This window comes from Passer domesticus, chromosome 22 (genome assembly GCF_036417665.1).
Source record: "Passer domesticus isolate bPasDom1 chromosome 22, bPasDom1.hap1, whole genome shotgun sequence".
NCBI classification, from domain to species: domain Eukaryota; kingdom Metazoa; phylum Chordata; class Aves; order Passeriformes; family Passeridae; genus Passer; species Passer domesticus.
In genome coordinates this window covers 2,123,168-2,150,691 of record NC_087495.1, presented here as the reverse complement: position 1 = coordinate 2,150,691, position 27,524 = coordinate 2,123,168, and the positions used below count along the sequence as shown (strand labels likewise).

General features: G+C 44.9%; 1 protein-coding gene and 1 long non-coding RNA gene across 8 annotated transcripts in view; one reads left to right on the top strand and one right to left on the bottom strand.

Annotated features, from left to right (window-relative positions):
* The window catches only part of SPEN (spen family transcriptional repressor), a 65,900-nt gene that overhangs the window by 2,664 nt on the left and 35,712 nt on the right, over positions 1–27,524 (top strand). For all 6 annotated transcript variants that reach the window (XM_064397152.1, XM_064397151.1, XM_064397149.1 and 3 more), the window contains exons 2-3: positions 15,523–15,843; positions 19,106–19,582. In XM_064397152.1, the coding sequence (XP_064253222.1) occupies positions 15,523–15,843; positions 19,106–19,582 (798 nt within the window). The remainder of the gene's footprint in view (positions 1–15,522; positions 15,844–19,105; positions 19,583–27,524) is intronic.
* Positions 13,936–24,849, bottom strand: LOC135285154 (uncharacterized). Of its 2 annotated transcripts, XR_010350137.1 has the most exons (4): positions 24,685–24,849; positions 21,783–22,180; positions 20,778–21,476; positions 13,936–20,136 (listed from the first exon to the last, which is right to left on the bottom strand). It is a non-coding gene; the product is annotated as an uncharacterized LOC135285154 (long non-coding RNA). The 2 variants fall into 2 exon arrangements; XR_010350136.1 differs by having other exon boundaries at positions 20,778–22,180.

Sequence of the window (27,524 nt, the reverse complement as noted above, 5' to 3'; positions counted from 1 at the left end):
GCAGGAGTATGGAGGGTTTGCTGCCTCTCCTCCCCCCTTCACTTAAACACCGAGTGTGGGAACCTTGCTGGGATTTGCAGCCTCACAAGGAATTCTGTAAAGAGATGAATTAAGAATTTCGAAGAAATACATGTTTTTATTCTTTTTCCCCAAATGCTCCTGATTAGTTTGTTTAGTTTACTAAGGTGAATAGAAATAACACTCCCTACTGTGAATTCTTCTCTCAAATTAGAGAATACTGAAGCTGGTCTCAAGAAGCACTGGTTTACATGAACAGTACTGTTTTTTTTTCCTTAGAAACCCTTTTAAAAATCTGTTTCCTTGATATTAAAGGGGATTGCAAAGGAGAGATTCTCCATGCATTTAAATGCTTTGAAATTGTCTTTCAGTTTCTTACCCAAATACTCCCTTTTCAAAAACTAATGCTCTATATTTCTTTTCAACTGAGCTATTAAGGCACCCTGAAATAGAAACGTAGCCAGTGCCAGGATTGGAGATCCCACTGTTCAGGTGGAATAAGTAGCAAATCCGAGTTATGATCTGGGAGATGTGAGCTTGGGGAAGTGGTGGGAGCAGTGGTTTGGGTTCACCTAATTAATGCTGGAAAAAACCCGTCGTTCACCATCACTGAAACAGATGCTCAGCAGCTTGCAGAACAAGGCGACTAAATATAGTAACAGTTGTCCCCAACACAAGTGCTGCCCTTCCATATTTTTTTCCCTCCCTGTGTTTTCTTCCAGTTATCTGAAAGAACATGGCTTTGTCCCTTTACTGGTGTTTTAAAGGGCAAAGAGGAGTAAAAGCCTCTTAATGATGCACCATGTGACTGTTGTGTGCAATCTCCTGTGCTGGGGGAGAATTAAGACATTCACAGTGGCAACCAAGTCCAGGAAAAGCACTGGGTTTCAGGAAACAAAAATGCTCCTTGAAAATCAGTAGAATACATTGCAGATCAGGGCAATCTTGGAGAAAATAAATAACTTCTAAGGGCTTTTTTTGGTGTGGGAAATGGGCTTTGTTTGGCTTCGCCGTGTTCCAGGGTCTGTCTCGCAGGAGATGCTTTGGATACCTCCTGGAGAAGTGGTTGGCATTTTAAACATAACTGCAAAAAACCTGCTGTGACAGCGAGTGTCTGTTTTCAGTAATTCCTAGAGAATATTTGGTCAGTTTGCGAGTAAATGTTTTGTCTTGACGGCTCGGAGTGTAAATTTGGCCTGGGAGGGTGAAATCTGTGCCTTCTGCTCTGTGTCACTGCTGTGGACTGAGATGGTGTAGGGGAATTTTGGTAGCTCTGGTGCAGGCTGTGACTGGGGAGGATGGTGATGGCCACTGCTGGTGTTGAACACTTGGAGGAAAAACTTCTCACGTCAGACACCAGCAGGTCCTGCAGTGGCTTTCCACAGGAACTGGCTTGAGTCAGAAGGAACAGCGCTCCTGGTTTTCTAGTAAAGCTTTTAAATATGTTCCCTGGCTTTTTTTGGTGATCACTGATCTCTAAGTCCTTGGATATCACTTGGGATGGTTATCATAACTCGGCTCAGCCCATCCAGATCTCCATCCAGGTGTATTTTATTGTAGGAAAATACGGAAGTAAGGCCACAGAACTATTCCTGTTTCGTTGCTCTGTTTGTGTCACTTTAGGCATTTTCACTGATGAGGTACTGCCTTTTCCAGCCCGGAGCTGTGAAGGAGGGGAGGGTACAGTTTACACCTGTGTTTTACTGAGTGGTGTCTGGAATAATGGGCAGCATCAGAACTTGTTGGTGCTGGTTTTACAAACACTTCCAGTAATGTAATCCAGAGACCATAGTAGGATGTTTGGTTGGGAGACTGGGGCAGGGGGATTGAAATAATTGCCCGGACTCAGAAGGGGAGTACACGAGGCAAGTTCTTCTGGGGGCTCCAGTGAGTGTCAGCCTCGCATGGGGTGTGGACTGGTCAGTGAGGTGGCTCATTGGGGTGATGGTGGTGCTGGCTCTGATGGTGGTTTCCCATCGGATCTTTAATAATTCTGCTCCTGGTACTGATCCCAGGTACCCTAAAGCAGCACAGGCACCACCTCAGTGGCATCCCAGCTTGGTACCCAGCGGTGTCTGCCTGCAGCTGCCCCCTGGTTCTGCCAGGCCGAGTCCGGAGGGTGACTCCTGAGCAGGCTGAGATCCACGGCTGCTCCGCATTCTGCTCTTTGCCTGCACTTGAGGTGGCAGCTGATTGATGCCACACTGGCCAAGGCTGGTAATTATTTCAAAGAAACTTAATGAAAAGCCACAAAGAGTGTAGATTTGGACTAAGCTTCTATTAAGTGGTTTTATATGCTGAGCTGTGGTAGAAAGATAAGTTGATGACACTTGGTCACAAAATTCTGTCATCTGCTGAGCCTGGCTGGCATTGTTTCTTCTCTGAAGTTTCTTCAAAGGTCCAGGCTGTGTTTAGTTGTGATTATTTGTATCAGCAGCTTCTGTTGTTGCTGAGCCATTCAAGAGCCATGTTGGCTTTTGGTATTTCTTGCCCTTACTGTAAATTCATTTGGTACAACAGTAAAATAATCCCTGCAGAGTACAAGAAAACAGATTCACATATTGAGAACTTACCAGTCCAGTGAGGCATACAAAGGTATTAAATCCATTCAACAGGTCAGAACAGGAGATGAATAAAGGCTTAAATTCACTTTGTGATAGCCTTGTTTACTGGCTTTTTATTCCTCCCTGCTTTTCATAGGCCAGAAAGTCATGCCAAGTTCCCTGGCAAATGACCTTACTGACGTCTTAAGGTGTGTCCAAAATTAGGTGCTTGTCTTCGCTGAGGGCGAAGAGGCACTTGCTGGCTTTCCATAAAAAAGGAAGTAAATATCCAAATGAGTGGAAGGCAGATATTGGATGAGGTGATGAGTCAGGGTGGACCTGGGGCTCCTCAGGAACTTTGTTTTTGTGGGCTGATGTGTCACAACTGCAGCTTGTCTTGCTGTTGTGGTGGTTTCATGTTGCTGTTGGGTTGTGAGGAAGAGGAGGAGATGCCCTTTTGCCTGTGAAGTGTGAAGAGGCACCTGAGAAATAGCAAACACCAGAACTGTTTTCTGAGGATGTTTGTAAAGGGGCAGAACTGTGGGTCATCCCCCCGGCTGCTTTTAGGCTGCTGAAGGTTTCAGGAGAGTTGTTGTTGGGTGTGAGTTGTGGAGCTGCCACTGGGTTGGACATGCTCTGAATTTGTAGCTACCAAAAATAAGAACCAGTGTGATATTTCACTTGTGTTTTTATTAAGTTCATTGAACTTGCTGAGGTCTGAGAACGCCCTGAAACCAAAGACTGCAAGGACAAACATTCCTAAACAATGAATTGAGGAATAAACTAGAAAAATGATTGCTCTCCATAATAAGATTCTGAGTTTAGCTGCATCTTTGGCATGCTGATTTAGGAATCTTGTGGGAGGAACAGGAGCCTGAGGATGGAAATTCACAGTGTACAACCAGCCTTGATGCTTTCCTTTTCTCAAGTTTTTGTGGTGTTTTGAAGATTCCTTGGACAGCTAAGAAAATCAGACAGAAGATGCTTTTTTCATCGCTCAGGCTACAAGTCAGCAGTGTTTCCTACCTGGTGATTGTACACACACAGTTATTTGGAGGTTTCACCTGCTTGGGGATTAATGGCACCTCAGATCTCCTGAAACCCATCTCCATCACTGTTCTGCAGCAGCACATTCAGAGGTGATGAAGGCTCCTGGACCATGAGGAAAACACAGCAAGTGCTTTGGTTTGTGCATTTCAGTAGTTACTGTTTAACCTGCGGTAATCGTCTCCTGCAATCTGTAAAATCCTGCAGTGTGAAGATAACATCCTTCAGTAAAAGAACAAACATTGTTGCAGGCTTTTTATAAATACACCAGGTACATCCCAGGGTGTGCTGCAGCCTGGTCTGTCAGCAGGAAAGACTGAAGGCAGCACCTTTGAATTTGGTGGAAACAATGTCCTTCCTGGGATGGATTTTTTGGAAATGTGTTCTGTAGCCATTGCGTGTGGCTGGCTCTGGACTACAGTTTGTGTGTCTGTGCCTTGTGCGAGGTGCAGACGTTGGGGGTGACTTGGGTGAGAAGGAGCAGAGTGCGGATGTGAAAGGAACATCAGTTTTCTGCTCAGACAAAACTGATGGTGGGAGGGGAGCAGCAGTCTTTCGCAACAACCATGTTCTGGTTAGAGGCTCGGACATTTTTAAGAACAAAAGGAAGCTTTTTTGCTTCCTTTTTCTTCCCCTTTTTAATCAGGCTCAACAACTTAAAACTGAAAGCGCTTTTTTTGTATAAGCACACTCTGATCTGGAGCGTGAGCTTCCGCATCCGAGCAGATTCTCATCTCTCCGCTGAGAAGCCAGAGAAGTCCAGATGTGTCCAGGAGGGTGAATGGATGGTCTGCAGGGCTGTCTGTTGGATACTGCTGGTGACGTAGTTCTGACCTGTGTCTGTTCCTCCTGGATGCCCCTCTGTCCAAATGGAGGATCTTCCATGTCTTTTATTATTCCCAGTGTGGTAGGAAATGAGAGCTGTGTTCAGACCAAGTTCCTCTCACGAAGGTGGTCAGGTACCCAGTCAGAGCTGGATTTGAAACCATCTTTTCAAACACAGAGAATGGCCAGACTGTAAATGATTTTATTTAAGCAAGTAGTGAATCACCTACAGTTTTTCTCCAGGAAGAAAACTGACCTGATTGTGTTTGCTATCCATGGGATTCATTGAGAGTAACTCGGTGTTCCTGTCACAGCTTTCCCTGTGTCTTCACTGAGGTGTTCATGGCTTCCGCACGGCACAAAGCTCAGCGCCGTGGTCCATCTGCTCCTGCTGCAGGGTGAATACCTCCCATCCTCGTTAACAGTGATGGCTGCCAAAGAGATCACAGAGGCTCCTTTAAATGTCCCTCTTTAGGCTCTCTGTGGCAGCTGCGGGTGACCTGTAATAGTTAATAGGGCAAAATAAGAAAAAATAATTGCCAAGTTGTGTGTTTAAAGAAGTCATCTTTGGAGGGGAAACAAGTCTTCCGGCCTCATTAGCATCCTTACTGTGAGGGGAATAAAAGCTGAGGGTAGATGAGTATCTCCCTTGTATGTGTGATCAACATCTGATTTAATTTCACGGGATCTGTGAGATGCTGCTCTTAGGAAGGCAGCTGGATATGTATCCAGACAGCCAATGGCCAGCACAGTCACCGCCTTGTAATCAAAGTCTCAAGTAAACTTTTGGTCTTTGTTTTAACTCTTAAAAAACTTATTGGAAGAATTAGTAGCAGAGAATCTTTGCCACATTTAACAAATAGAAGTGGCTTCAAGATTGATGTTGTAGATGATAACACTGGTTGTGGGTATGGTGAGATACACCGTTTTTGGCAGCAGTTGAGCTCAGGAAGCATCTCTTCCTCTGCATGCTTTCAGAGTTTACAGCCCCTGGGTTGGCTGCAGTTAATGCTCTTGCCTGGCTTGTGTCAGTCTGATTTTGTAGCTGAAAGTTGAAGTTCATCATTGAAACAGCATAAAATGAGGGAGCAGCTTTCCCAGCAGTTGTGTTGGTGTATCCTTGAAGCCCAGGAGGAGCCCTCTTGAGTTGGTAGTACATGTTCACCTCCAGATACAGCTCTGCTCAAATCTTTGGTGTGGAGAGGCCTCCTTTAAGTCAGCTCATAAAAGCTGAGGTGTGAAACCTCGCTTGTTGTTGCGATGAAACTCAAGTTTCCAGCTCAGCTTTGCAAAACCTCGACTTTGAGTTGCACTAGAAGGAAAGCCATTAACGTGTGGCTGGTTCGAGAGCTCGGCTCTGGAAAGTCCCAGGCTCTCACCTATGGAGAAAGCGCCTGGAGCGCAGGTAGTCACTGCAGACAAAACACACCCAAGTGTGTGCCAGGCTCTTGCTGGGCGCTTGTCAGTGGGGAATATTATTTTCCTTGGGCTGACACCTGGCTCACGCCAAGGACTGTGCTGCCAGTTGGTTTAGTCACAGGGACAAGCACTTTCTCCAGGGCAATGGAAGCGGTGAGTCATGAAGCAACGAAATAACATTTGCACATCTGCGTTTGGTGACTGGCTGGTGTGGCAGAGCGGGAGTAGCGGGAGTGGCTGGACTGGCTGGGAACTGGCTGGATTTCCTCCCTGGTGTCAAGATCATAACCTCTTAGCATTGATGAGCTTTTGTGATTGGGGATTTGACTGAGACTCCTTGGATCCATGGCTGATTCCTGTCAGAAATTAATTTCAAGTTGTCAAACCTGTGGGCTGAACTGATGCCAGTCACTTGTTCAAACCCAGTTGAAGTTTGAGAGGGAAGAGCTGTTCCATCACTGGAGGTGGTCTCAGAAGCTGCAGACAGAGAAACATTTTTTTTCTTCTGAAGTACCATTTTCTGGAAAGCATACAAAACCTTGGAGAAGAGGTTGTAAATGTCTGTTGCTGGAGAAGTCTGTACCAGTGGGACCAAGACTTCCAAACTTCAAGATTATCCACATCTCGAGTGCTCTGCAGCATGTCAGGGAGACCATAATGTTGTGACTCTGCATTTTCCTCCATCTGCTGCTGAATAGATGCAAAGCAGAGCTTGGAGAAGTAAAAGTGAGATGGGGAATTACCCTTTCATGTAAGAATGAAAAAAACTCGATTAATCAAGAGATTCCCCTACAGTTGCAATGCAGCACGTTCTTAACATCAAATCCAAACAAATCCTAAAATCAGTCACGCAAAAGAACAGGCTTGAGCAATTCCCCTGCAGAAAGTGTTGAAGGTAGCCTATCACCACTGGTGTTTTTGAAGCAAATCTGCAGATTATGCTTTAAGCTGGAAGAAAAAAAAATGCCCTGGAGATGGAATTCGGCAGCTCTGTGTCTGGCGTGTAGGAACGTGACGGTGCGCATCTGTGTAGGTTGGGGATAAAGAATCACAGCTCGTCGTGCTTGAGACAACACAGCTGAACATGCAGAGTTCCTACATATTTCTGTAACCTTTCTGTGCTTCTACAAATAGTGATATTTATTCTGATCTGCTTGGAGAGCAAGGCTGAGGTATTCCTGCCATGTGTATATATATCTTCCCTAATCAATTTTGAACCCATTTGCCAGTTTTAGCTAAACCTGAGGGTGAAGGGGATATTCAGTCTCAGAGACATGACGTTCCTTTGAGTTTTGTGAAAACAAGCGGTTTTAATAGAGGAGAGAGACCTGATTAGCGACCCCATGGAGAGAAAAGCTGCAGTGAGAGCACAGCCCTTATTAGACATTAAAGAATCCACATGGGAGAGAGGTGTTCCTGACCGTGGGAAAAGCTGCAGTGGGAACTGGCAGTTATTGGACGCCAGAGAATTCGACCTCAAGACATGCATCCGTAAGAAATGAGTCTTCATTAGTTCTGCTCACAAAGCTGCTTTGATTTTTTTTTTTTTAATAATATATATACCAATAAGCTACGAGTGCTTCCATGCTTTTCCTTGATTGTTCCAAAGAAACAACTAGGAAAAGTGCCTTAGTAAGAGACTTTCTCTGTCCTGGCTGGCTGAGGTGGCCGTGCCTCATCTGGTTACCCTGGCAGCTGTAAGTGGCTGATGTGTTGAGCCCTTTGCTCCAGCGCCGTGGAGCTGTGCCTGGGCTGATGCAATGCTGGGTTCTCCTGGCGCTGCCGGCAGCGGAACTGCTGACGGGGGTGGGGAGGATATTAAATGTAGCCCAGTGAGATGTTGCATGGAGTGCTGAGAGGCGTTTTTATTCATCCAGCTTCGTGTAATCCCCATGTCCAAAGCATAGGTTCAGCTCCCCCGCCCTCCTCTTCATCCTGGTTTCAAAGGTTGCTGGGACTCCTCCTTGGGGCTGCTCTGTGTCCTGGGGGTCTTGCAGTAGAAGTAGTCTGTATTTTAAGGAATGGATGCACCTCTATTCAGATGTGACCTGATGCATGTTGGCTGCAACAGCTGATCTATGGCAGAACTGGTTGTCATGGGGGTTGCAGAAAAATTTCTTGGTGTGTTGACTCTTGCTACCAAAAGTGGGAGCTATGAAAAACCAGATTTAAATATTCTGTTTCTTCCCTCTACGGTACGTAATAATTCCATTTGTATATTAATACTTCACAGTATCCAAAAGGTCACTTTGCAGTAAAGACATAAATAAAATGTCTTCATTAAGAATCACTCTTACTTGGGGTCTTAAAATGGAGCATTTGGCTGAGCTGTAAAGAAAGGCGAGCACTTGTTCCAGCATGGCATTATCTCTGGACTGTCTGATCTGTTGAGCGTTTTGCTCCTAAATACCAGAGGTATCAGGAGTATCAGTGAATGTGCCTATGCTAGCTTTTTAATTTCCTACTTTGTCATCTCTTAGGGAGGGATTACGAGTGCAGACAAAGCCCTGGCTGTTTTCTGTGCATGGCAGGAACACGTGCTGTATCTCATTAACAAAACCCCCGTTTGTAGTCGGAGTTGGGAGATTTCCCATTGAGTGTTGCTGGGGGCCAGAGGGAGCTGCAAAGTCCAGAGTGGTCCAGGTTTGAGTGGCTTGGGTGTTGGGGCAGGAGCATAGAAGTATGAGAGTTGTGCTCAGGATTCATTCCAGAATTGTCTGGCTGAGCTCTCTAACCTGGGTGATTGTTTCTGTTCCTGGATTTTGATGTTTCCCTGAAGATCTTTATTACTAGAAGAAGAGCTGCAGAGAATGCCCTGAAGAACGTCGTTTTTCTCCCCCCAAAGGTTACAGAGCCAATAAAGATCACTCTAAACAGGTTTTAAAGCATCTCAGATTGTAATCTAGAAAATGATGGGAGCTTGGTAATTAGGGCATGTTTCTGAATCATTGTTGTCACAAGGGCTGTTCTTGGTGTGGCTCGAAAACCAGAGCTTCTTGTGACACAAGGAGCTTTTATTTTACTTGGCACTGGGAAGGTGAAGGATTTCAAAGCTGCACATCTGCTGGATTTATCACTCCTGGATGAGCTTTCCTGCTTGTGATGGTCTGGAGTGCTGTCCCAGCCACTCACTGTGTCTTATCTTTATAGACACAGCAATTGATCTGCACCAGTGCCCCCAGCACGGGTGAGAAACAGGAGGAGCTGGAAACCATTGCACAGCAGGAGATGATGGTAGAGTTGCCATTATGGAATCATGGTGGGGATGGCTGACACTACTGGAGCTCTGCAGTGAATGGCTATGACTTCTTCAAAAGGAATTGGCAAGGAAGGAGAGGTGGTGGAGTAGCCCTGTGTGCTAGGAAGTGTTTGGATTGTCTAGAGCTTAATGATAGTGGTGACAGGATTCAGTGTTTATGGGAAAGAATGGTGGGAAGGCTGACAAGGCAAATATCCCCATGGGAGTCTGTTCCAAACCACCCAGCCAGGAGACCAGTTTCATCTCAAGAGATAGATGAAATATTCTCCAAGCAGCTGGGAGAAGTCTCATGATCACTCTTGTTCTTGTAGGGGACTTTACCACATGTCTGCTGGAAACATAGCAGAGAGGAAGCAGTCTGGGAGGTTTGTGGACTGTGTGAAGGACACAGTTGGTGAGGGAGCCAACCAGGACTTGGTATCGAGTTGTCCATAGTAAATACTGCTCCTGGTCTGCCCTGAGTGCAGCTGCTGGCCCAGGCAGTCCTAACTAGTGAATGATTGTGACTCAACAGGTGACAGCTCCCCACATTTGCTAGACTTAATTTTAAGTGTAGTTTTCCAGGATGGTGGAATTCTGCTTGTTTCTATCAAGATCCATCTCAATGAATTGGAATGATTTTCATCCCAGCCCTGTGCATGCTCTTCTCAATGGTCTGTCCCTGATTTTGATGTCTGCTGCACATTAGTTACTGTATTTATGAAACAGTCAGTGCAATTTTGAGTGGTTTTTGTTTAGATGTCTTGATTTTTCTGTCTCTCAGTCCTCAAGTCTGCTTCCATGTCAGACACGTGATGATACTGTCAAATTTTGAATTCTCTGCATTACTTGAGGCACAGTTTAATTCCAAAGACATGTGCTGCTCAGGTCTGAAGATGGTGAAATACCATCTTATATCACTCTACATATGAAATTGCCTTTTAAAAAAAATTATAGGTATATATAAATTTTGTGGCAGTAAAGCAGGTGGCTATAATGCATATGAAGCTTGGAAGATGGCGGGATGTCATTTCCTTAGGATAAGTGTATTGGAACTGCTGTGTATTTCATTTATTGTATCACTGCCCTTGTTGTGATCAGTTGTAGTGCTGTAATCTTTGCAAACGCCCGTGTAGAGACACAAGTTCCCTTTGTGTTGCTGGCTCAGGAACTCTCTCAGTGGTGAATATTAAACACCTTTTGTGAGCGGTGCGGGCGGGAGACGCTCACTGTGCGATTCCTGCTGGGAGCTGGTGGTACTGGAGGCTGGTGCTCAACTCCAAACAGGATTTCTGCAGGATAGCTGTCCCTGTGGCTCGGTGTCCTGCTGCTGGTAAGATCCCAGTGTGGTTGGTGCTGCTATTTGCTGTGTAATTTTGTGTATTCTATGGCTGGGAAGTGGCTGTACGTGCTGTTGTGGTGGGCCAAGTCTCTCAGGCTGTGAAATGAGCGTCCATGATAGCAGAAGACCCTAGAGCTGATGTTCATGGACTCAACAGACATCCATTAGCCTGGCTAAAAACACCCGTGGAGGGTGATGGCATCCTGCTTTATGGAGGTTTAGTAACTGCACATCCTGGATTTCCCTGTACCTAGAGCAGACCTGCTTTGTGCAGGGGGAATGCAGGGCTGGAGTACCCCTAGTGTGGGGTATTTGGACTGATTTGGTGTCAGGAGTAAGGAGAAGAGGCACAAACATCTGGTGAAGTATTATTTCAGGACACATTATTTTGTTACGAAATAACAACAAAGCCAGAGGAATGTGATTGGCCAAGGAACGCCTCAAGCTGTGCGAGCGTTTTACTGAATAATGCAGGCTGGGGCTTGCTGGGGTTATATAATCACAGAGGAGGAAGGAGTTTGAGTGTGGCACAGCAAAATCAGCCGAGCTTTTCAGATGGCTAAAGATACCTGACTGCAGTCAAAGGGAACCTAAATGAATACAAAATAATGGGATGTTCTGCTGTATCGGAGCAGCTTGTCAAATCATGCTTGTAATGGGCGGTGCAGAAACACACAGAAAAAGCTCCTGCATTATTTTGGGTCCTGCAGTATCTGTTATATTTAGTAATATGTGGAATGGAGCATGGCACCAGCTTCTGAATGAAAATGTGGTGGAGTTTCTTTGGCTGGAATGTAGCTGACCTGCAGAACTCTTCAGTGATGAAGATGTTTGGGTATGAAAGGTCTTCACAAACCTATGGGAAGCTCAGCAAGAGAAATAGGAGGATACCATGATTTGAAGTGGAATTTGGTTTATATTAAAAACAAATCTCCCTCACTTCAACCCACCTCTTCTTATCATGTACAGATCATCCTATAAAGATCCTAATCAGTTTATAGAATATTGCAACTAAACAGTAAGGTTTGCTCACTACACAATTACTGGCTGGCATTCTCATAGCCCATGCTTTGTTAAGAATGTTTCTGCTTGGAGCAGCAGGGACCGTGCAGGAAGAGTGTTCGGAGTGAGCAGCTGAGCTGAAATGGTTTATTAGAGCTGGAAAGCCGAGGTGCTGATCCCCGGGGTAGGGAAGGCTGTAGGGTGTGGGATGGCTTTGGCTGTGCCTGGGTGACACGTCGCTCCTGGGGAGGAGGAACCAGCCCGGCCCTGCATTGGCAGAGGCTGCGCTTCCCAGCCCGGCTGTGCTGTCTCCTGGTTTGGGAGGAAGAGCTGAGGAGGAGGAAGGGCTGCAGAGCGAGGGAAACATGCTGAGCAGCTGTGCCAAGAGCCCAGAGACATTTCAGCTGCTTGAATGTAGAGGTGCTTTGATCTACAGTGAATAAACCGATAATGCTTAAATTATGAATTCCTTTTCTTTGTCTGAAAAGCTGGATTAGCGTGGCTTTGTTCGAGCAGTGATTATTGGGCAACTTTTTTCTGCAAGGGCTGCTTGATGTGTGTTTACAGCCGGGTGCTTCGGTCGTGCTGTGCTGGTGGAGGGGCTTGGTGACATAACAGCTCCTGCAGGTCCTTGTCTCCTCCGCTTCAGGTTGAACTGTAAACCCCGCCGAAAACACGGCCTCGGCCACCTTCTTTACGATGTGGAGCTAATCATTAATCGGCAGCAGTTGTGGACGGGAAGAGGCCTTGTTTTCATTTGAGTCTGCGGAGCGGGAGCCGAGCAAAGGCACCTCTTTGTTTCTGTTGGATTGGCAGCGATTGCAAACGCAGCCTTGGGAAGGGCTGACGCACAGGTGTAGCGATAGGAGGCGAAGGTTGAGAGGAGCTGTTCTGCCAGCGCTACCAAAGGTCGTGGCCATGCCTCCCCTGGCCTTTTGTGCCTTCTTCTCAGCCCTCTGCCGGGACAAAGGTTGCTCCTTGGAGCACGTTCACCTCCATCTTGCCTTGCTTTGGTCTAAGGAAGCGCAGTGCTCTCGCCGCCTCTCCTCCCCCGGCCCTTCAGCAAGCGCCGTGGTTTTTTCCTTGTAACGTTTCTGTGCTGCAGTGAAGCCGTGTGGTGATGCAGCACTGCAGATCTCCCTCCTCTCCCCCTGGTCTCCTCCCGGCAGCATCTGCCAAGACAGGAGCAGCTCGGAGAGGCGCCAGTGGGTGCGGCCGGGCCGGATCGCTCGGCACATTGATCCTGGCGGTGGGGACTGAAGGATGTCTGCAGTCACAGGACTGAGGCAAACCTTCCTCTTCCTGCAGCTCCCCTGCAATACTCAGGGCTCTCTCCTCTTCGGTTTTCTTTCATCCCCCCCTTCTGCTCCCTTTCTCCTCCTCCTGCCTGCCTCCCTCGCTTTCAGCAAAGGCGATTGCCACAGATTATCCCCAGGGCCTGTCAGGGGTACGGGGCAGGACACCGAGGCACAGCGTATATTTATGTATCTGGATAACGGGGATTAACGGGCGCCGTCTCGGACTGATTTAGCACCATGGCTGCAGTGCAATACAGTAGTAGCCTCCCCCATACATTTCTTATTTAGGAAAGAAAAATTAATAGCTGAAGTACACTTCTTCCAATATAAAAATTCATATTGGGAAGAGTCACACCTTTGCTAGGCAGGTTTTGTGGTAGATGGGGACCTTATTACACTGGTGTTTTGTATCCTGTCTGCTTTCTGGGCAGCATGAGCTTAGATACTTGAACATTTTAAACACATTCTGCATCTTCTACAGCAAAAGAATGACAGTTCTGGCTGTGTATGTGTAATAACATGTACGTGTTAGGATTTCAGAATTAGGCAGTAATTGTCAAGGTGAGGAGCAGGCAGTTGTTCAGAGCCCAGCTCTGATGTCACTGGCAGGCAGTGCTTCATGTGAGGTGGGCTATGGTGGCTGCAGTCAGAGGACAGCTGGGATTTTAGGGATATTGATACCATTATCAACAGTGGCTTAATCCTATTCCCCCCTGAAGACTGAAGGGAAGTACAGGCTCATGTTGCCAGAAACTGAAGGTGTAAACACAGTGAGCAAAAGGAAAGCGTGTGTTCTAGCCAGTCAGTTTGAGAGCTGCATGGTTTAGATGTGAGGGTTGGAATCCATCTTTCATTTTTGTTTGCAGAAAACTGGCACTGAAATGTGTTAAAGGTGATCCTAACTAGGATTTCTAATTACTTTCCATATTTTTTGTCACGTTCATTCATGGCATGAACATTTTCTCAAATAGGCTCTTTCCTGTTTTCCTTCTCTCTCCTTCCTTTCCTGTTCCCTCTCCTGCTCTCTCTACATCTGCCACATCCAATTAGGCCATTTTTTCCCTCACACAGATTTTATTAACCATCTCCTCTACTCTTCTGGGCTTTCTAAATCTTACTTGCAAGGCAAGATAACCAAATCCAGCTTGCAAAAAGACCATGCTTTGAGAAGCAGCTTTCCTTTTGCCATTATTTGCAGTTCCATTTGCCATTATTTGAAGCTTTTAATGAAATAAAATACAAAGAAACAATAAAAAAATAACCAGAGAATTACAGATTAGGAAACTCCCAAGAATTAACATCCCTGTGCTGTACCCAGGGGCACAAAGGTGACAAGCTCAGCCCTGGACAGCTAAGAGGCAGGAACATGTCTTGCGTGTGACTGTGTCTCTTTATGCCCAACAAGGCATTTATATTTTTCTGGGAAGATGCTCTTGTTTGTGTGCACAGCCGTGTTCAGTGGAGTATAAACCAGGGAAAAAAGGGCTCTAAATCCAAACCAGGTTATATATAAGTGTAGTAGGTCAGGCTGGAATGAGAAGGCAGCAGTCAGCGAGGCAGGTTTTCAGATCGTATTTAAGGATTAGTCATCCAACAACAATGCTGAAATTGTAAGGTGTAGGAAAAGGCAGGCATGAAACCGAGGCAGCTCGGGGATCTGACAGCGTGTGCCTCAGCCTGGCGGTTGTGTTCCTTCTCCCTGCGTGTGTGGCTGAGAACAGTTTTGCCTGTGCAAGGTCTGTTTACATCTGCCTGGCCTTGTGCTGCCTTTGTGCATAGAAATTTTTTCACAATAACTCTTCATGGAGTTTACAAATACTTCCTGATTAGGTTTTTTATTTGTGCGTCCCTTTCCTCTGTCGGCACATTCAGAAATACACTTTCTGCCTTTTCTTGTCCTGGATTACCAGCTGCAATTCAAAGCTTTTCCCTGGTTTGCTCAGAATCTTTTGGCAGAGAGAACTGAGCACCCAAACCCTGCAGTTGTTGGCTGTTAAAATGTCACTGTGCTCATCCCGCCCAGCTTGTCCTTTCTACTGTGAGTGGATGCAAGTTATTTAAATATGTTTCTACATCTTGTTTCCTTGTGTACACAAACATGTTTGGGTTTATTTTTATTTTGCATAGACATTTACTCATCCATAAGTGCCAGTGTTGCAGTTACTTAACATACATTAGGGTGGTGTCACATTCCCTCTGGCATTTCTCAGCTCCTGTTGGGCAGCTGGGTCTGCAGTGGGGGTGGGAGGCTGAACCCCAGCAGCACCTGGTCTGGGGGTCCGTGTGTCCTGCCAGGTGTGGAAGTGAACTGGTTTGGGATCAGAAGCAGTGGAGACTCTGGGTTAAATACAGATTGAAGTAGTGGAATTGCTGTGTCAAGGTCATTTGTCTCCTAAGAAAATTGTTGGCTGTCTGTATTTTTCCTCGTGACACGGTTTTGTTTTAATTGTGCCTCTTTAATTGTGTCAGACTAATGATGTGCAGGGTGCTCTGGTTGTGAACACCTTTCTATTTCTTCAGCTGCTGCTGCTCTGTTGCTATAAAAAGGGTGATCCCATGGTAGGCTTCCCACACTTCCAGAAAGGAGTTTAAATGTAACCATGGAAAGTTTAAATGGCTTTTTCCCCTCTCCAAATGGCTTTTCCCCTCTTGGTGTCTCCCAATGATTGATTTTTCTGGCAGAGGGGAAGGGTGAAGGGTTGGATGTTGATTTTGCAGGAGGCAATGTTATTAAACATGGTCTCTTCCCACCAGCACTAACGTGTGTGCTCTGCTTTGCTTCTCTTCCAGATATGGACGTGTCGAAAGTGTCAAAATCCTCCCTAAGAGGGGGTCGGAAGGCGGAGTGGCAGCGTTTGTGGATTTTGTGGACATCAAAAGTGCCCAGAAGGCACACAACTCTGTCAACAAAATGGGAGATAGAGACCTACGGACGGATTATAATGAGCCAGGAACCATTCCCAGTGCTGCGCGGGGATTGGATGATACAGTTTCCATAGCATCTCGTAGTAGAGAGGTTTCTGGGTTCAGAGGAGGTGGTGGGGGGCCCACTTATGGCCCCCCACCATCACTTCATGCACGGGAAGGACGTTATGAGCGAAGACTTGATGGGTAAGTTCCAAGGTTTCTCTAGGCAGGTATTTTGTATTTGATATGGTGAGAAACACAAACTCGTATCTAGGGCCCCCAGATGGATTTAAAATTTTGGGAATTATCTATGTTTCCTATTTTGGGTTGGAAACGGAAGTGATTTCTATCCCAGTGGCTGGTACCTTGTGGATCCATAGAGGATGTGTCCTGCAGCTGGTTGGATATCTACCTACACTTGAAATAAGGTGGTTTTAAGATGGAAGATTTCCTTTGGCCAGCATCGATATTGGAGTTACTCTTTTCTAGAAGTAGCGATCCCATTTCTTGGATAATATTAAGGCCTTGCTGGATGTATCCCTGCTGCCAGATGGAGCTATCTTACTCTACAACTTGTGGTGAAGTTCTCTGTGGAGTATCTTCGGAATACTAGAACCTAGAATTCGGTGAAAGCTTGATGCCTAGCTCTCAGTTCTCACTATACGCAGCGGGTATGTTAATTGGATTGTCACCACAAAATTCAGAGTAGACTTTAATGATGCAGCCCCTTGGATTCTACCGACACCTCTTAGCCATGGAAATAACGCTTGGATGGAGAAGACCGAAGGCAGCTTGTGATGGTTCCATTTTGGATCTACATCATTTCCAAGTTATTGGGATTATTCTTTCTGATGGTATTGGCAAAAAGAGATGATGGACATTACTAAATTTTGGAAATTATAGTTTATTTTTTTAAAGCTGGGATAAGAACTACTGCCTTGAATTTATTGGATGGTATACAGTCAAGACGCCAGTAGCCATGGGGAGTGGATTACTATCTAGTCTCTTAAAAAGCTCTGCTGCTCCACATTAAACATACTTTAGCTTTAAGGACGTGGTGCTAATACCCGTTTGTGGATACACCAGTGAGAAGTGACTGGGCTGGATGGTTACCAAGGCGGCCAGAGGATGCCTGCTGGCAGCAGCGTGAGGGCCCTCGGGCCTCGGGGGATCTTCTACCAGCTGCTTGATTCAGACTTAGGGCTGGAAATTAAAATTATGGATCTATTTAAGTGCCTTCTGTCTCAAGAAAGAAGTCTGGGGGTTTCAGAATTACAGTTTCAGTCTGGGACTACTTCCGTCCAGTGGATTTTTTTTTTTGTGTCTTGTCACTAAGATTTTTTTTTTCTTGTTGGTTCATCTAAAATATCATTTGACACCCTTGCCCATTAAGAAGGTGGATTACCCCTGTAAGAGGGGCCAAAATTGGGGAAGTTATGTTCACAATTCTCTCCCTAGATTTAATTGGGAATATAGGTCGTGTTTCCACACTTGGAAAAGGTTGGTATGTCCTGCCCTGTGTATATTAGCCCCTCTCCTAACCCAAGTCAAACCCTCTCTTTCCACTAACTCCAGTAGCACTTAGTACTAATAGATAAATGAAGAAAGCACTGTAGCCAGTAGCTGTTCAGCTCTGCTTCCTCTGTCTGTCTTCTGTGTCCTTCTCATGGATAAGGATTTGTTCTTTCTGTCAGCTCTGTAGCAGTAACCTGCTAGAAAATATTGCTTTTTCTCTGACCTCATTAAATCAGCTCTCACTGATTAACACTTTGTAGGATGCTAAATGCAATCGTTTGTAAAATTGTTGATCTTGGTCCTTCAAAAGGGGGAGAAAAGAACCAAAACAGAGACACGTTTCTGTGCCAGATTCTGAAATAGCTTTCAAAATTCCATTGTTGCGAGTAAGAGGTAATGGAAATAGAAACGCAACAATGAATTTCAAGCAGATGTAGAAGATAATGACATTCTCTTGCACTGGTTAAATAATTTTTTATATATCATTTGAGAGAAAAAAATGCAGGCAAGATGTGAGGGAGCCGTATAGAAAGCTTGCTATGAGTTACAGTTTAACAACAGAGAGTGAATATATTGAGAGGATTAAGGATCTAGTGATTCATTGGAGAAGGAATGGAAGGAACTTCCTGAGATGCTAATCAAAAAAAGATTGAAATCTCATTTGCAGTTTATAAAAGATCCCTGAAATATTTCTGCCATTCGAACTAGAGCTGTGATGCAGGAGAGGAGGAGGCACAAGGCAGAATTGGGTTATCAGGATTCAGGGGACTGAAGTGACTCATAACAGATTCTAAAGGAAGAATCTGAGAGAGAAGGCTGGAAAAAAAGGTTGAAATGTCATTTGTAAGATGGATAATTAATTTTTTAATTAATTTTGGCTACCCTGACATACTTAGAATTTTAGAAGTATTTTTTAAATGTTCAAAGTAACCATTTTGTAGATATAACTAAGATGTACCATCCTGGTACTTGTCTAAATTGGAATACTCAACTATTTGTAGTGTTCCTTTGTCTGTCAATCTCTTTATTTGAGAGATCACACTAATTCAGAACATCACTGAGCCTTTCTCAATTTAAAATGTTCAAAACACTGAAATGAACTGGACTGTAGCTGCTGGAAAGCAGCAGCTTGTGGAGATAGAAATTCCATGATTGCAGCAGTCCAAACAAAAACACTGCCTAAAAATTGGATTTCCAGTCCTTGTGTAGGGTCTTAGTATGTTCTGGGCACCTGCATCCTTGCAGTTCCAGCATTAGTAATGGAGATGTTTCTTTAGCATCCATAACGTTTACAGTGAATGATTGTAGCAATCTGGTCAAAGCAAAAATTCCCTCTAAGAGGGTGAAATCTTTTAAAGCAGCAACAAGAAACCCCCTAATTTTCTGGGAAATCTCTATGGGTTATGCCACCCCTTTTGAAAGCAGCTTCTTACCTCCGGGTCATGCTTTGCATGGAGGCTTTCATGGCTACAGCCCAATTTGTGATGCCATTTTTGCAGAAGGATAATTACAAGAGCTCCAGTAATTACCAAATTTTGAAAAAAAAAATTTAAAGCTCTTAAGCAAAAAATTGAGAGAAAAAGAAGTTGATGATGTCCACAAACATGAAGTTTTTCTTGTTTACAGAATTTAAAAGAAAAAGAACAATTGAAATCAGAATTCTGCATGGGAAAGCAGAAATTTTTTTCCTGTGCAGGCAAGTTGCTGGTCATGAAAGCCCCATATTGTGATTAAACCAAAATGATTGCTCAGCTTGATCGTATACAAATATAACTTTGGAGTCAAGTAAAATGTTTTGAAGTTTGTCATTGTTTGCTTGATAGGTTATTGCTGGTTAGTGGAGAAGCAGTCGCAACAATAAGTCGAGTGCTGCCTTGAATGTTTGCATGATTTGCTTTTGGTTGTGCCTGCCCCTTTCTGATGCAATATTTTTCCCCCTTCCCAAATGCAGGGCTTCAGATAACAGGGAGCGTGCTTATGAACATAGTGCCTATGGACACCATGAGCGGGGGACGGGCGGATTTGATCGCACGAGACATTACGATCAGGATTACTATAGAGACCCTCGGGAGCGGACCTTACAGCACGGGCTCTATTACACTTCTCGGAGCCGAAGTCCAAACCGCTTTGACGCTCACGACCCCCGATACGAACCTAGGGCCCGGGAGCAGTTTACATTGCCCAGCGTGGTACACAGGGATATCTACAGGGATGACATTACACGGGAGGTACGAGGCAGAAGGCCGGAGCGGAACTACCAGCACAGCCGGAGCCGCTCGCCGCACTCGTCGCAGTCCAGGACGCAGTCCCCGCAGCGCCTGGCCAGCCAGGCCGCCCGGCCCGCCCGCTCCCCCAGCGGCAGCGGCTCCCGCAGCAGATCCTCCAGCAGCGACTCCCTCAGCAGCAGCAGCAGTACCAGCAGCGACAGGTAGGTCTGTGTGCCGGGGGCTGTGCCGGTCGGTTCATGAGGTGTGAGCCTGAGTTGTTCCCTGGCGAAGCTTTGGTCGCTGAGGTAGAAGTGAACTGCGGTGAAAAGTCAGAAGGCTCAGTTGGCACCAAGGGTTCCGAGGGGAACGCTGGTGCTGTTTGTTGTTTGCCATGGTGGATCCGTATGTAGGATGGTGGCTGGGCAGAGCAGAGATGTACAGACACAAGGCCGTGCTGCCTGTGTGCCTGGAGAATGGGGTCACTTTTATTTGCTTCAGTGAGAGAAAAAGATTTTAAGGTCAGCTGCTTTTTACAGACCACACTTCAACATACTTTGGGAAACGATGAGTGGTATTGTTCTGGTTCTTCTTGCTCTCTGACACTGCTGACATTCACAAGGTTGATTTATCGCCTTCTTATTTCTCGCCCTGCTGCCTCACAGCAAAATTCGTAGACTTGGAAAAATTAAAAGAAAATAATCCAAGTTTGCAATTCCTGGGGATGCATTTCCTTGGTTCTGCAGTAGCTTTGTGTTTGCATGGCTTTACAGAATACCTATGGGGGAGAAAAGAAGGTGGTAGAAAATCACTGATTTCTTTTAATAATTTTTAAATTCATGTTGAAGTGCCTCTCTGATATTTGGTCTTTTAAGAGTGAATTCACCCTAAGAGTGGAAGCCACAAAGCTATGGTTGCACCCATTAATGTTTTATGCTCTTTGGCGAAGGGCTCTGCTCTTCAGGAGGGTTTGCAGAGTTGGCAGCGTTTCCTTTGCATACCAGGTCTTTTCTAAAACTGAAAATATTCATTGAGTAAATAAGTGTATCAGTAGAGTGTTTGATTTCGCAAAGGCCTAGAGTGACAGGACAAGGGGGAATGGCTCCCACTGCCAGAGGGCAGGGTGAGCTGGGATGTGGGGAAGGAATTCCTCCCTGTGGAAGGTGGGCAGGCCCTGGCACAGGTGCTCAGAGCAGCTGTGGCTGTCCCTGGATCCCTGGCAGTGCCCAGGGCCAGGCTGGACAGGGCTGGAGCAGCGTGGGACGGTGGAAGGTGTCCCTGCCCATGGTAGGGGGTAGAATTAGGTGAACTTTAAGGTCCCTCCCAGCCTGTTCTAGGATTCTGTGTTTATCACTGTGAATGGAATTTTACCACTGTCAGAACTCTGTGACCAAGGGGATTATTCACACAAAGTCTTACCTTGAATGTTGAACCTTCTGGAAGGGTGAGATGGGCTGACACCCACGGAGATTGTACAGAAGATGAGGAAATCAGTGTCTCCTCTTCTGATTGCCCCACCCCCTCATGTCTAAAGAGTCATGCAAGGATTTATTTACTTCTTTTAATTATTGTTTTCTCCTCTTGGATTTAGAAATCCAGGTCCTGTCTCAGCTGGAGAGCAGGTGAAGATTTAAGACAACTTTTAGGCTGCTTTTAAGCACTTGTTTATTTCCAACACCTCTCTCAATGAGAGCTTAATGCTTGAATAAAGACAATCCTTTGTCAAAGATTTTTCACACTTATTACAGCTCAGAAAAATCTGTGAGACTTCTAGAGGTCTCAAAAAAATCCTAGAGAAAATGGATTGAAAGGAGGACTGGTTACATTTAAGGTTTAATAAAAAATCTTGAGCAGGGGAAGAAGAAGAAATCTCTACTGGTGCTTCTCTGCTCCTTGTGGAATGAGAAAGGCGTCCAAGAAACTCGTAATATTTATAAAATGTCATTGTTGGGATGTCGAGGCAGGATGAAATCCTGTTCTGAATTTGAGAGGACTAAATATGATCCCACTGGAACCAAGTTTTAAGATTTAATGAGAAGAAAAGCAGTGTCTGCTGTGCTTGAGCATTTCATTTTCTTGGCAATTTCTAGTTGTAGTAATGGAAAAGTAGACGATACTCTGGGAGGAAATAAAACATTTTTTTCTTATTAATACAATAAAATCAAACTCAGTCGAGCAAGTAATAGAATCTGGTGGATTGTATATTTAATTTTGAAGGATCAGAAAAGAGTTTTAGTGTTTCTTAGCAATCAGTTAGATAATAATAAACATTTAACCCTCGCTTTACTTTGGGAAGCAAAACCCCACTTGCCTTGAAGTCTTTCAAAGCACAAGTGTTTAATTGTCAAATCAGTTGAAATTTAGCCATGTAAGTATTAAGCCACTCATACGCTGGTGAGCGAAAGCTGCCTCACCCCCTTTTGCCTGGTTTGGTGCTCCCACTTGCTGTGTGATATATCCAGTTTCTTTTGTCTGGAGAATAATTATTGCCTGCAGTTTCCGTGGTCTTGAGGATTTCAGCAAGCTGGAGATTCTCTTAAGGCTTTTTTATAAGTGGAAATGGCCAATTTTGAGGGGCCATAGTATTATTAAGGTCTTTATGACACTGCATTCTTCTGAAATTTAGGAACTTGGTCACTCAAGTCTTGTCCTGTTGGTCTCAGCTGGCAGAGTTGTGTTCCCTGGGGGTGTTTGGGGCACACAGGGTGTTCAGCACTGCTGGGAACTTCATGCTGGGCACTTCAAAGTCCTTCAGGAACTGAGAAAAAGCAGAAAGGTGGTGAAGGAGAAGTTTGGTTTTACTTGCTTGTGGTTTTCAAGACCTGTGTGAAGTAAATAATGCTGATTAAATGGAGCTGATTTTCCTGGACAATACTGAAGAAACACTGCTTGCTTAAAAATAAAAAAAAAAAGCCCAAAAAGCCTTTATCTCGTCAAGGTTCAGAGTTTGTTGTGTTGGATCTCCACTAAACTTCACTTTAAATTGCTATTTGGAGGCCTTTGCAGGTAATGGTGCTGCAAGGGAGTAATTTAGAAACTAAAACCAGAAAGAACACATTAAAAATAACCAGTATTCTCTGAAGCCAGGCTTTATTTGGGGTGTTTTGTGGCCTCTCAGAAGTTGCTTGCTGAGGTGAGGAAGCTGGTGGATGTGGATGGTTCCTGCATGGATTTGAGGAGGAATTTGTGTTTTGAAATCTTCTTAGTGCAAGATTGCTCATTCCCCACCCATGTAGTGGAAGGGGGTTGGTGGAATTTTTTTATCACCTTGAAAGAATAAAAAAGCCCTTGAAAATGATAATTTGCCACAACCAGAAGCTTCATTGTCTCCGTTCTGGTGATTCAGACACACACCACAAATGATACATTAGCAAACATATTTTCTGTAGTGTGTCATGGAAGAAGCTGGCTCTGGATGGAAGCTGGGTGATCCCATAGGAAGCAAACAAGGTTTTGTTTGTGCCCTGCCCAGCCTCCTGGAAACATCCTCCCTGCTTTTAGGTTTTTTCTTTTGTAGCAAAAGCTCTTTTCTAGGCTGCTTGTTGAGGTGCTCTAATGTGCTAAAAATAATTTCTGGGCTTTTAGATTGAGTTTTGTAATGTCAGATGGCCTGACACATCTCTTGCTGCTCCATGTGTTAGTGATTATTCCTGAGCTTTGCTGCAGCAGCGTGCTGAACCAGCCGGCGCTGAGAGCAGAGCGTTTCGCTCCTAAAATCCTTGTTGGGGTGGGGTTTGAATTCATTTACAGAAACCCAGGCAGAAGTGTTTGATTTCCTGTAGGTGATGTTCAGGCTGTGAAAGCGTGAACACCCCATGTGTTCCATCTGCAGATAAGCGACTTGAGGTTTCCCTTGGCCTTTAATTTATTTTTTAAGAGTGTTTATTCAGTTGTCTGATGTGGGGGATGCTGGGGGATTTACCAGTTAAATGAATAATTTCCTATAATGTGTAATGTAGTCACCTTTAATTTATTTTTAAGAGTGTTTATTTGGTTGTCTCATCTCCAGGATGCTGGAGTTGGATGAATAATTACTTAGATGACTATTTCTCTATAGCTTGTAATATGAAATAGATATTGGGAAATTAAAAGAGCATTTTCAGCTTAGACACAACACTGGTTTTATATTCACCAAGATCTATGTGAGCATGGTTATTCCAGTCTTCCTGAAATCAAGAAATGGGAAGAAGTTGCACTTACAGATATTTGAAAAAGGAATTTTTTTATATAATTCTGATAGCTGTATTTAAAGTTATTGTGCCAAGCGGGCAAGGCATAAGGTAATTAGAGATTGGTTTTAATTTTAGATTTCTCTGTGATGAAATTCTTTCTGGAGCAAGGAATTACCATTGGAATGGAATATGTGTGTGTCTTAATATTGAAATAAACTGATGAAAAATACTGCCAAGAGAATTTTAATCATGGGAAAAACAGGCTCCCTGAAACCTCCTGTGTATTTTATTTAGTCAGGGACTTTCCTACCCTGTTTCAACAACTGAAGTGAAAGTAGAAAAAAGTGAATTTTAGTTTCATTACATAATGTAAACCTTTCTCTACCATTGTCTTCATCTCCTCCTTCCCGTGTCGTTTGCTGCCAGAAGTGATGAATCACTGATTTAGCTGGGATTTGGGATTTTGAGTGGGTTTGGAGATGCCTGTGCTGAGGACAGATGAAAAATCAGGAACAATGAGGTTAAATGTAGCTGTTTAGTCTTTATTGAAACCTCTATGAGATGTCTTTTGTCAAGGTTAAATAATTCCACGTACATTTGGTACTGTAGAGATGAGCTGAAAATTTTTAATCTCTTCTGGTAGAACGACATGGCTGAGCAGGCTTGTGTTTGTATGGGAGAAGAATTAGGTTAAGATTTATAAAAGAAAATTAAAGAATTTCTTAGAGTAGGAAGCCTTTTCCATTACACAAAGGCAACAGTAAATCCTGTCAAGAGTCAGGTAAAACACCTCATCCTTACCTTTTGTTCACATAAACCCATGTGCTGCTTTAATGTTCTCTCTGTGCGGCAAAATGTGAATTAGAAAAAGGAAAATTTAGAAAAAAATTCCACCTTAGATACTCGCAGATTTTTGTTAACAACTGTCGAGAGTTTTCACTTTGTTCTTCCTTGTGTTTCTGCTCGTGTCAGCCTGTGCTGCTGCTTAGCTAAATATAACCGAGACCATCCTTTAAACGTGGCTTTTTTTACCCTTGGGACTGTATCGGGTTTCTTGAGATGGACCACAGGCAGAACGTTTTCAGATGGCTTTGGAGAGATTATAATACAGAAAGCAAACCTTTATACTCGAGATATGCCGAAAAAAGACGTACCTGTGCATGTGTAACCACATAAAAAGATCCTTCTGTGGAAAAAAAATAACGTGATATATCAAAGTTCTCCTCACGGATGGCGAAGAAATGGTGCCTTGGCGCCCTTGCAGGGAGCGGCCGCAGCCCGCTTGTCCCTCAGCCTCTCGCCCCAGCTGCTGACAGCCCGCATTACCTCAGCCCTGGACTCGGCAATAATCTATTAAAAATGTGCGTTGCATAATAAGACTTTTATCTCGCTCCGAAACCCCGCCGCTTTCTCTCGCCTCACAGCCGGCGGAGCGCGCCCGCCGCTGTAATGGCGGCGCGGCCGCGGAGTCGCCTCACCCGGCTCTTTCAGGGGGGTGGGGAGAGCGGGTGTTTCTGAGGGAAAAGCGGGTGTTTCTGAGGGAGAAGCGGGTGTTTTGTGGGGGGAAAGCGGGTGTTTCTGAAGGAATAAGCGGGGGCTCGCCGCCGCGGTGCCCCGGCGGGCGGGGGGCGGTTGTTTGCGCTGAGAACCGGTCTGAGCCGGCGGGAGCCGGCCGGGGCTGCCGCGCCGCCCCCGGGGCGGGGCCGCCCGAGCCCCGCGGATAAACACCGCCATTGCCACGAAAAAAGCCTTTTAAATGAAAAAACATATATAGAATCCCTCCCCCACCTTAGCACTGGAGCAGCTCTCGCTCCTGAGTGAAGGTTTTCCCCTCACACAGTGCAGAGAAATGAAGTAGCAGCGCCTGTCAGAGCCGGCTCTGAGGGGGGAAAACTACCCTCTCAACCTATTTTAGGTTGTTTATTTATTTGTTTTAAACCTTAAATGCTCTGCTTGCTCTAGAAGTTAAGCACTGGTTTCCTCGCTGGAGAAATCAGCCCCAAAAATCCCCCAAAAGGGCGATTTTGTAGCCTGCCCCGACATCCTAATATCAGCTCTACCGTGATTTGACACAGTTTCAAAGTGAAATAGAAATTCTGTCTTTGTTGGCCCCTCTGGGAGAACCCATCCACCCCCTCCCCCATATAAATAGACAATAAAATACTTTAAAATGTTATAATGAAGACAGGTTTTAATTTATCTTTTTTTGTTTAGTATTTAATTTTCTTGGCATGAGCTGCCCAAAAAGAGTGGACATTTGACTGCAGTTAATACCCCCCACCACCCGCACTCCCAGTAATAGTTGGTAATTGCTGGCTCTAAATGACAAAGCAATTAAGCCTCTTCCTAAATGTGCAGAAGTAGGTGTTTATCTAAATCTGGGCTGTCAGCCTTTGTTTCTGTGTCAGGGCCCAGAAGCTCAACTGCTGCTTTCTCAAAGTGCATTTGATTCTTTACAGGCAGAGGGGAAAAAAAAATCTTTTTTCAAATTAATTTCAGGAAAGGAGTCTTAAAAATATATTACGTTGTGGATGGGTGAAGCGAAAATTGCTCTAGAAAAATATTTCTGTTTTATTGCTGTGATAACTATTGTGATGATTTCAAATGACTTTATTGTTGTTAAAGAGATTATTGTTATTTCAGTGCTTTAAAGGTTTCTTGCAATGAGATTGGAATCTTTGCTGGAGAATATGAGGATTTGTGGCAGCTGATTCCAGACCCTCCAGTGAACTTGCCTTTTCCTCAGCTGGGGGAGAAAGATCTGGGTGTGTGGAAGGATGTGTGTTAAAAATTATATTTTTTAAGTCACCCCTGGACAGCTGTAGGTGTGGGGGAGCCAGTGTCTGGTGTGAGAATTTGCAATTTCATGTCTTCCTAACGTCCTTTTTTAGGAATAGTGGGAAAACCTGAGCTATGTGGACAGCACTGCTCCCACCAGCATTGTGGGAGACTTTGGGCTGTTCCTTAAGTCCGTGGGAGCTGCTAAAAATTGCTCTTTTCCCAAAGGTCAGGTGCTGTTGGATTGGGTTTGACTTTGGGGTTGTGTGTGTGCGTATTAACAAAATGGTCACTTCTAATTGCATTTTTAAGGCTTTGATTTCCTTCCAAGTATTTTGCTTAATCATCTTGAGTAGGCTGAGGGAAGGAAAGAATTAGCTGAGGTCAGGGAAGTTGAAGCTGCCCGTGTTACTGCTCAGAAGCCAGGCTTAGTCTGAGGGATCCTGGAGGCAGGAAGAGAAATGTGTTCTCTTCCTGCTGCACGCTGGGAGAGCAAGGGGAAACCAGCCCCGAGAAAGCCAAGGAAAACAGGGAAACGTGTGGTGCCGTGGGCTGTGGTGGCTGCCTCCCTCTGCACGAGCCGTCCAGATTCGCCTTTCTTTGGGAGACACACAGCTCGGATGTGAATCATGGCTAAAATAGATGAGAGGATGGTAGTCTGGAAGTGCTTATCTGCAGTGGTGGTGGAGTCAGACAGCTCAGATGGAGACACAGGCACCGCAGGCACCAGAGGTGGGGGAGAGCATCCCTGTCACACAGACCTTTGCAATAAAGGACAGTTTAATAATTTCTGATAAATATTCACGTGGAGGGATGAATAGCAGAAGAGGAAGGCTGTATTGAATGCTTCTTGAAAAAATACCAGTCATTACAGTGATCAAAGGAAAAATCCAGCCACTGCCTGTGCTCAGCCATATGTGTTCCAATTAAAGCCTAGACACCGGGTCCCTTTGGACTTGCAAATACAGTGATTTGTTGGTTTTTGTTTTGGTTTTTTTTTCCCCAAAGAGGATGTTTCTGGCTCTGCCAGCGGCATGGATGCAGAAGGAGAACCTTTCCCATAAAACCTGAGGGTGGGAGAACAGGTCTCCTCGAGGCGTAGCAATGCGACTTGGGCGTTAACTTTGCAAACAATCTCGGGTGGAACATGCTGTACTTAAATAAGGTCACAGGGATGGGAATTAATAGTAAATAAGCCTCATTGGGGAAAAAATAA